The sequence below is a fragment of the Oncorhynchus masou genome, unplaced genomic scaffold (genome assembly GCF_036934945.1).
Source record: "Oncorhynchus masou masou isolate Uvic2021 unplaced genomic scaffold, UVic_Omas_1.1 unplaced_scaffold_1460, whole genome shotgun sequence".
NCBI classification, from domain to species: domain Eukaryota; kingdom Metazoa; phylum Chordata; class Actinopteri; order Salmoniformes; family Salmonidae; genus Oncorhynchus; species Oncorhynchus masou.
Genome location: NW_027004584.1, coordinates 52,501 through 63,280, shown reverse-complemented (window position 1 = coordinate 63,280; position 10,780 = coordinate 52,501). Strand labels below are relative to the sequence as shown.

The window sequence follows — 10,780 nt, the reverse complement described above, 5'->3', positions numbered from 1 at the left end:
AATACAGTGCTGAATAAGGTTTACTATAGAGACCAATACAGTGCTGAATAAGGTTTACTATAGAGACCAACACAGTGCTGAATAAGGTTTACTATAGAGACCAACACAGTGCTGAATAAGGTTTACTATAGAGACCAATACAGTGCTGAATAAGGTTTACTACAGAGACCAACACGGTGTTGAATAAGGTTTACTACAGAGACCAATACAGTGTTGAATAAGGTTTACTACAGAGACCAATACAGTGTTGAATAAGGTTTACTACAGAGACCAACACAGTGCTGAATAAGGTTTACTACAGAGACCAACACAGTGCTGAATAAGGTTTACTATAGAGACCAATACGGTGCTGAATAAGGTCTCTGTGTGGACCGTAACCGACTCCCTGTCTCTGTGTGGACCGTAACGGACGCCCTGTCTCTGTGTGGACCGTAACCGACTCCCTGTCTCTGTGTGGACCGTAACCGACTCCCTGTCTCTGTGTGGACCGTAACCGACTCCCTGTCTCTGTGTGGACCGTAACCGACTCCCTGTCTCTGTGTGGACCGTAACGGACTCACTGTCTCTGTGTGGACCGTAACCGACTCCCTGTCTCTGTGTGGACCGTAACCGACTCCCTGTCTCTGTGTGGACCGTAACCGACTACCTGTCTCTGTGTGGACCGTAACGGACTCCCTGTCTCTGTGTGGACCGTAACCGACTCCCTGTCTCTGTGTGGACCGTAACGGACTCCCTGTCTCTGTGTGGACCGTAATGGAGATTCCAAGAGGAACCCTCAAAACAAATCATATTAATTATGTCAACATTCCTTTCATCCTGCTGGCTCAGAGTCGGTATGCACACACGCACACGCACGCACACACACGCACGCACACACGCGCACGCACACACACGCACGCACACACACGCACGCACACGCACGCACACACACGCACGCACACACGCGCACGCACACGCACGCACACACACGCACGCACACGCACAGTTTCATGTAAAACCACTACCATCTCATACCGTACCTGTGTTCCTGTGAAGTTCAGGACAGACTGCATATTCCTCCCATTGAAGATGTTCACCTACATGGCAAGAAAACATAACTGACTCGGTTTTCGTTTTTCACCCACAATGACATAATAATAGTTAGCCTAGTTGATCTAGTCTGTGTGTGTTTCAGCCATGGCAACAATAGTTGTCTATAGCACACACAGCACAGATGCAGTAAAGAGATACATGGAACTGACCAAAACAATGGAAATGCCATGGCAACGCCACTCACCCCCCCTTAAAAATGTGCCTACATTTAAGCTATTGTTTAAATATGTATTTAACACTATTTGGGGTAAACATCAGAGTGTAATGCTTGTATGGATCAACTGTTATTTCATTTCAAAATGGCTTCAAGTACCACCACCTGATTTCTATATGGCTAGCTATGCTACCAGCTGATTGGAGCAGAAGTTAGCGTTTAGCAGATATTTTTTTTATGAACTGAAAATAACTATTTCTAAATATTAGTCAGCAAAAACAGCGAAATAGATCTAAATTCGGATTTTAGTAACCACATTGTGGGCCTGTTAGAACACAAAAAAAATCATAACGAATATGAGGAATATCCACATTGTAAAACCAGAATTTTTAAAAGTGCTCCAATGGAGTCCTTGTTCTTCCCTCACGGTGCGTTGACCTCTCTAACACATGTATAGTACAGCTCTCAAAAATATTTTCACTCAATGACGGGAAAGCATTCAGACCCCTTCACTCTGTAGCAAATGTATATAATTTTAAGAATTATTTAAAAAAAACTGAAATATCACATTTACATGAGTATTCAAACCCTTTACTCATTACTTTGTTGAAGCATCCTTGGGCAGCGATTACAGCCTCGAGTCTTCTTGGGTATGACGCTACAAGCTTGGCACATCTATATCTGTCTTTTCTCCCATTCTCCTCTGCAGATCCTCTCAAGCTCTGTCAGGTTGGATGGGGAGCGTCGCTGCACAGCTATTTTCAGGTCTCTCCAGAGATGTTCGATCGGGTTCAAGTCCAGCCTCTGGCTGTGCCACTCAAGGACATTCAGAGACTTGTCCTGAAGCCACTCCTGTGTTGTCTTAGCTGTGTGCTTAAGGTTGTTGTCCTGTTGGAAGGTGAACCTTCACTCCAGGCTGAGGTCCTGAGCACTCTGGAGCAGGTTTTCATCAAGGATCTCTCTGTACCTTGCTTCGTTCATCTTTCCCTCAATCCTGACTAGTCTCCCAGTCCAGTCCCTGCCACTGAAAAACATCCCCACAGCATGATGCTGCCACCACCATGCTTCACCGTAGGGATGGTGCCAGGTTTCCTCCAGATGTGACGCTTGGCATTTCGGCCCAAGAGTTCAATCTTGTTTCTCATGGTCTGAGAGTCTTTAGATGCCAAGCGGGCTGTCATGTGCATTCTACTGAGGAGTGGCTTCCATCTGGCCACTCTATCATAAAGGCCTGATTGGTGGAGTGCTGCAGAGATGGCTGTCCTTCTGGAAGGTTCTCCCATTTCCACAGAGGAACTCTGGAGCTCTGTCAAGGTAATTATCGGGTTCTTGGTCACCTCCTGACCAAGGCCCTTCTCCCCGATTGATCAGTTTGGCTGGGTGGCCAGCTCTAGGAAGAGTCTTTGTGGTTCCAAAATTCTTCCATTTAAGAATGATGGAGGCCACTGTGTTCTTGGGGTCCTTCATTGCTGGTACCCTTCCCCAGATCTGTGTCTCAACACAATCCTGTCTATAAAGCCATACGGACAATTCCATCGACCTCATGGCTTGGTTTTTGCTGTGACATACACTGTCAACTGTAGGACCTAATACAGACCGGTGTGTGCCTTTCCAAATCATGTCCAATCAATTGAATTTGCCACAGGTGGACTCCAGTCAAGTAATAAAAACAAGTATGATAATTGGGGTATTGAGCATAGATTGAAGATTTTTTTTTTTTACTTAAACCATTTTAGAATAAAACACAACAAAATGTGGAAAAAGTGAAGGGGTCTGAATACTTTCCGAATGCTCTGTATATAAAGGTTAATCTATCGTTGACAGACTACGCAGATATTGAGCATCTGACAGAAATACACACAATTTTGGTTCTGGGTTAACCAAGATTAGATGAAAGCTAAATAATTGTTGTATACAAATTCTGTTTGTATATATGAGCTCATAATACATACATAGCCCAGAGCTTTGTCTCCCCTGGGTACCCCGGTAATGTAATCTGTACAACAGAAGAGAAATAACAGAAATAATGTTAAAACTACATCACCATTGAACTGTTCTATATAGAATGTTAGAATGAGATCACCATTGAAATGTTCTATATAGGATGTTAAAAATAGATCAGCATTGAACTGTTCTATATAGAATGTTAGAATGAGAACACAATTGAACTGTTCTATGTAGAATGTTAGAATGAGATCACCATTGAACTGTTCTATATAGAATGTTAGAATGAGATCACCATTGAACTGTTCTATATAGAATGAGATCACCATTGAACTGTTCTATATAGAATGTTAGAATGAGATCACCATTGAACTGTTCTATATAGAATGTTAGAATGAAATCACCATTGAACTGTTCTATATAGAATGTTAGAATGAGATCACCATTGAACTGTTCTATATAGAATGTTAGAATGAGATCACCATTGAACTGTTCTATATAGAATGAGACCACCATTGAACTGTTCTATATAGAATGTTAGAATGAGATCACCATTGAACTGTTCTATATAGAATGTTAGAATGAGATCACCATTGAACTGTTCTATATAGAATGTTAGAATGAGATCGCCATTGAACTGTTCATTGCAGAATGTTAGAATGAGACCACCATTGAACTGTTCTATGTAGAATGAGATCACCATTGAACTGTTCTATATAGAATGTTAGAATGAGATCACCATTGAACTGTTCTATATAGAATGTTAGAATGAGATCGCCATTGAACTGTTCTATATAGAATGTTAGAATGAGACCACCATTGAACTGTTCTATATAGAATGTTAAAACTAGATCAGCATTGAACTGTTCTATATAGAATGTTAGAATGAGATCACCATTGAACTGTTCTATATAGAATGTTAAAAATAGATCACCACTAAACTGTTCTATATAGAATGTTAAAAATAGATCACCATTGAACTGTTCTATACAGAATGTTAAAAATAGATCACCATTGAACTGTTCTATATAGAATGTTAGAATGAGATCACCATTGAACTGTTCTATATAGAATGAGATCACCATTGAACTGTTCTATATAGAATGTTAGAATGAGATCACCATTGAACTGTTCTATATAGAATGTTAGAATGAGATCACCATTGAACTGTTCTATATAGAATGTTAGAACGAGATCACCATTGAACTGTTCTATATAGAATGAGATCACCATTGAACTGTTCTATATAGAATGTTAAAAATAGATCACCATTGAACTGTTCTATATAGAATGTTAAAAATAGATCACCACTAAACTGTTCTATGTAGAATGTTAAAAATAGATCACCATTGAACTGTTCTATATAGAATGTTAGAATGAGATCGCCATTGAACTGTTCTATGCAGAATGTTAGAATGAGACCACCATTGAACTGTTCTATATAGAATGTTAAAAATAGATCACCATTGAACTGTTCTATATAGAATGTTAAAACTAGATCACCATTGAACTGTTCTATATGGAATGTTAGAATGAGATCGCCATTGAACTGTTCTATGCAGAATGTTAGAATGAGACCACCATTGAACTGTTCTATATATAATGTTAAAAATAGATCACCATTGAACTGTTCTATATAGAATGTTAAAACTAGATCACCATTGAACTGTTCTATATAGAATGTTAGAATGAGATCACCATTGAACTGTTCTATATAGAATGTTAGAATGAGATCACCATTGAACTGTTCTATATAGAATGTTAGAATGAGATCACCATTGAACTGTTCTATATGGAATGTTAGAATGAGATCGCCATTGAACTGTTCTATGCAGAATGTTAGAATGAGACCACCATTGAACTGTTCTATATAGAATGAGATCACCATTGAACTGTTCTATATAGAATGTTAGAATGAGATCACCATTGAACTGTTCTATATAGAATGTTAAAAATAGATCACCATTGAACTGTTCTATATAGAATGTTAGAATGTGATCACCATTGAACTGTTCTATATAGAATGTTAGAACGAGATCACCATTGAACTGTTCTATATAGAATGAGATCACCATTGAACTGTTCTATATAGAATGTTAAAAATAGATCACCATTGAACTGTTCTATATAGAATGTTAAAAATAGATCACCACTAAACTGTTCTATGTAGAATGTTAAAAATAGATCACCATTGAACTGTTCTATATAGAATGTTAGAATGAGATCGCCATTGAACTGTTCTATGCAGAATGTTAGAATGAGACCACCATTGAACTGTTCTATATAGAATGTTAAAAATAGATCACCATTGAACTGTTCTATATAGAATGTTAAAACTAGATCACCATTGAACTGTTCTATATAGAATGTTAGAATGAGATCACCATTGAACTGTTCTATATAGAATGTTAGAATGAGATCACCATTGAAATGTTCTATATAGAATGTTAGAATGAGATCACCATTGAACTGTTCTATATAGAATGTTGGAATGAGATCGCCATTGAACTGTTCTATGCAGAATGTTAGAATGAGACCACCATTGAACTGTTCTATATAGAATGAGATCACCATTGAACTGTTCTATATAGAATGTTAGAATGAGATCACCATTGAACTGTTCTATATAGAATGTTAGAATGAGATCGCCATTGAACTGTTCTATGCAGAATGTTAGAATGAGACCACCATTGAACTGTTCTATATAGAATGTTAAAAATAGATCACCATTGAACTGTTCTATATAGAATGTTAAAAATAGATCACCACTAAACTGTTCTATGTAGAATGTTAAAAATAGATCACCATTGAACTGTTCTATATAGAATGTTAAAAATAGATCACCATTGAACTGTTCTATATAGAATGTTAGAATGAGATCACCACTAAACTGTTCTATGTAGAATGTTAAAAATAGATCACCATTGAACTGTTCTATATAGAATGTTAGAATGAGATCGCCATTGAACTGTTCTATGCAGAATGTTAGAATGAGACCACCATTGAACTGTTCTATATAGAATGTTAAAAATAGATCACCATTGAACTGTTCTATATAGAATGTTAGAATGAGATCACCATTGAACTGTTCTATATAGAATGTTAGAATGAGATCACCATTGAACTGTTCTATATAGAATGTTAGAATGAGATCACCATTGAACTGTTCTATATAGAATGTTAGAATGAGATCGCCATTGAACTGTTCTATGCAGAATGTTAGAATGAGACCACCATTGAACTGTTCTATATAGAATGAGATCACCATTGAACTGTTCTATATAGAATGTTAGAATGAGATCACCATTGAACTGTTCTATATAGAATGTTAGAATGAGATCGCCATTGAACTGTTCTGTGCAGAATGTTAGAATGAGACCACCATTGAACTGTTCTATATAGAATGTTAAAAATAGATCACCATTGAACTGTTCTATATAGAATGTTAAAAATAGATCACCATTAAACTATTCTATATAGAATATTAGAATGAGATCACCATTGAGCTGTTCCATTCTGGAACATTAAGTTTCACACACAGAACTAAGACATTCCACAACACATTACTGTACCAAACCCAGAGATTACAGTATGGAGCATCCCACTTGTACAAGTGACAAAATAACATGAGTAGGTGAAAGGCCATGTACGCAGTACTAAACAGAGGAAGGAGTGTTGATGGAGACAGAAGAGACAACAGTAGATGGGAACAGTTTCATGGCCAAAACTTACCATCTTCTCCATCAGCATTGAAGTCACTGACAGTCACAGAATAACCTGGAAGTAAACATCAAATAAATACCAAATAAGCCAGGGGACATGGTGCCAGTGGAGTAGAGTAGCGTTGACGTATTGCATTCCACAACAACAGACCATGCACAGTTTAACAACATTGCTAAATCCTCTGCCACAAAACCCTAAGAGCTCATTAAATTCTTTAACGATAGTTATGAGCCTCTTACAGAGCCAAAACAAGAGCTTCAACACCACTTGAGAACATGCTAATCATAGTAAGCAGACGTATATTTAACCAGAAAATGAATATGTCCCACATGGCACTTTATTCCCTACGGGCCCTGGTCAACAGTAGAGCACTATAGAGGGAATAGGGGGCCGTTTGGGACTCAGGACAACAGGACTTACCTAAATAGCTGTCATCGTACTGAGCGCTGGCAGACTTAGTGGTCAGCTGGTTACTGTAAGGAGTGTAGTATTGTCTATTGAACCTGGTGATGATCTCAGAGATATCATCACTTATCAGCTGACCTGTGGAAATAACATACAGCGTCCTACATATCACATTACGTTATTAATAACATATAGCGTTGTACATATCACCTTACGTTATTAATAACATACAGCGTCCTACATATCACCTTATGTTATGAATAACATATTAAAAACATAAGGGCTTCTACTCCTTAATGACAAAATGTTAGTAAAAAAGCCGGGTCCGGGGGTGAGAGAGGGTCTGTGTAGCCTAATTTGTTTTGGTCTAAATTGTGCTTCTGCTTACATTTTTCACAAAAAATGCTTCAAGGTTCACAGAATGTGAGAATCTAATATACACTGAGTGTTCAAACATTAGGAACACCTTCTACTATCGAGTTGCAGACTGGCATGGCACCCATACAAATGTTGACCGTTTCTAAATTCCACCCCTCCCTAATCAAATTCACTCAGTGCCTACCCAGCATAGCAGAAGCCAATGAGACGCCCCGTTACGAACAACTTTGACAGCTTTAAAAAGGGGCTGTATTTGCTCCTTTGACTCACAACAGGATGTTGCAACGAGCAGCACACCCAAAGAAAAACAACATCTCAACATGTTCCCTGGGTCACAGAATCTGTCACAGAATTAGGAGACCAATTCTAGGGAGAGAGAATGTTTTTTTAATGTTACACGGTTCCCATGTTCTCAGAGTACAAGATATTGTCCTAGACGCATTTCGTGGGACTGTTGCTAGAACATTCCTGTGTCCAGTTTCCTGAGGCTTAGGAGAAAATTCCATCAATGTCCCCCCAAACATACAGAGAACATGGCTGCTTTGTTCTCAGAACATAAGATATTACTGTAATAGACACATTGCTAGAACATTCCTGTGTCCAGTTGTCAGGACGTCACCTGATGGTCCCAGAGAAAACATCTAGTTACTGTTGCCGAGCCCATCAAGGCTCTGATTGGTCAACCAACGTTACTGTGGCCCAGCCCATCAAGGCTCTGATTGGTCAACCACTGTTACTGTTGCCCAGCCCATCAAGGCTCTGATTGGTCAACCACTGTTACTGTTGCCCAGCCCATCAAGGCTCTGATTGGTCAACCACTGTTACTGTTGCCGAGCCCATCAAGGCTCTGATTGGTGAACCACTGTTACTGTTGCCCAGCCCATCAAGGCTCTGATTGGTCAACCACTGTTACTGTTGCCCAGCCCATCAAGGCTCTGATTGGTCAACCACTGTTACTGTTGCCGAGCCCATCAAGGCTCTGATTGGTGAACCACTGTTACTGTGGCCCAGCCCATCAAGGCTCTGATTGGTCAACCACTGTTACTGTGGCCCAGCCCATCAAGGCTCTGATTGGTCAACCACTGTTACTGTGGCCCAGCCCATCAAGGCTCTGATTGGTCAACCAACGTTACTGTGGCCCAGCCCATCAAGGCTCTGATTGGTCAACCACTGTTACTGTTGCCCAGCCCATCAAGGCTCTGATTGGTCAACCACTGTTACTGTTGCCCAGCCCATCAAGGCTCTGATTGGTCAACCACTGTTACTGTTGCCGAGCCCATCAAGGCTCTGATTGGTGAACCACTGTTACTGTGGCCCAGCCCATCAAGGCTCTGATTGGTCAACCACTGTTACTTTTGCCAAGCCCATCAAGGCTCTGATTGGTGAACCACTGTTACTGTGGCCCAGCCCATCAAGGCTCTGATTGGTCAACCACTGTTACTGTGGCCCAGCCCAACAAGGCTCTGATTGGTCAACCACTGTTGCCCAGCCCATCAAGGCTCTGATTGGTCAACCAACGTTACTGTGGCCCAGCCCATCAAGGCTCTGATTGGTCAACCACTGTTACTGTGGCCCAGCCCATCAAGGCCCTGATTGGTGATCCACATCACATCTTGTTCCTGTTGTCCAGCCCATCAAGGCCCTGATTGTTGATCCACATCACATCTTGTTACTGTTGCCCAGCCCATCAAGGCCCTGATTGGTGATCCACATCACATCTTGTTACTGTTGCCCAGCCCATCAAGGCCCTGATTGGTTGGTGAACATCTTGGCTCACGGCATTCAGATCTTCCTGCTTTGTCGACATGTCCATCTCAGTTATCAGTTCATTAGAATATTTGAGCGTTTGGGACGATCAAGCATCGTTTCATTTTTTTGAGTTATTGACATCAGCCTTGTACTGTTGTTCAGTGTTCTCTCCCTGGGGTTTTACAGGTACGATTTAATGAAGCTGCCAGTTGAGGACTTGTGAGGCGTCTGTTTCTCAAACTAGACACTCTAATGTACTTGTACTCTAATGTACTTGTCCATCTACAGTTTTTGGGAATTTCTCACATGGAATAGCCTTCATTTCTCAGAACAAGAATAGACTGAAGAGTTTCAGAAGAAAGTTATTTGTTTCTGGCCATTTTGAGCCTGTAATCAAACCCACAAATGCTGATGCTCCAGATACTCAACTAGTCTAAAGGCCAGTTTTATTGCTTATTTAATCAGGACAACAGTTTTCAGCTGTGCTAACATAATTGCAAAATGTTTTTCTAATGATCAAGTAGCCTTTTCAAATGATAAACTTGGATTAGCTAACACAACATGCCATTGGAACACAGGAGTGATGGTTTCTGATAATGGGCCTCTGTACACCTATGAGCAAAACATCACTGCTCTAGAGGAGATCTGCATGGAGGAATGGGCCAAAATACCAGCAACAGTGTGTGAAAACCTTGTGAAGACTTGCAGAAAACGTTTGACCTCTGTCATTGCCAACAAAGGGTATATAACAAAGTATTGAGATAACCTTTTGTTATTAACCAAATACTTATTTTCCACCATAATTTGCAAATAAATTCATAAAAAATCCACATACTGTTACACCATATTGAACCGCATACTGTTACACCATATTGAACCACATACTGTTATACCATACTGAACCACATACTGTTACACCATATTGAACCACATACTGTTATACCATACTGAACCACATACTGTTATACCATATTGAACCACATATTGTTATACCATACTGAACCACATACTGTTACACCATATTGAACCACATACTGTTATACCATACTGAACCACATACTGTTATACCATATTGAACCACATACTGTTACACCATATTGAACCACATACTGTTATACCATGTTGAACCACATACTGTTACACCATATTGAACCACATACTGTTATACCATATTGAACTACATACTGTTACACCATATTGAACCACATACTGTTACACCATATTGAACCACATACTGTTACACCATATTGAACCACATACTGTTACACCATATTGAACCACATACTGTTATACCATATTGAACCACATACTGTTACACCATATTGAACCACATAC

General features: G+C 39.7%; 2 protein-coding genes across 2 annotated transcripts in view; one reads left to right on the top strand and one right to left on the bottom strand.

Annotated features, from left to right (window-relative positions):
• LOC135530922 (integrin alpha-V-like) overlaps positions 1-13 on the top strand; it is a 54,407-nt gene extending 54,394 nt beyond the window's left edge. The window contains exon 11 of the mRNA XM_064959089.1: positions 8-13. Within this exon, the coding sequence (XP_064815161.1) occupies positions 8-13 (6 nt within the window). The remainder of the gene's footprint in view (positions 1-7) is intronic.
• A 543-nt stretch (positions 14-556) lies between these two features.
• Positions 557-10,780, bottom strand: part of LOC135530921 (integrin alpha-V-like) — a 39,833-nt gene continuing 29,609 nt past the window's right edge. The window contains exons 7-11 of the mRNA XM_064959088.1: positions 7,334-7,456; positions 6,923-6,967; positions 3,199-3,242; positions 1,020-1,076; positions 557-739 (exon numbers count right to left, since the gene is read on the bottom strand). Of these exons, the coding sequence (XP_064815160.1) occupies positions 557-739; positions 1,020-1,076; positions 3,199-3,242; positions 6,923-6,967; positions 7,334-7,456 (452 nt within the window). The remainder of the gene's footprint in view (positions 740-1,019; positions 1,077-3,198; positions 3,243-6,922; positions 6,968-7,333; positions 7,457-10,780) is intronic.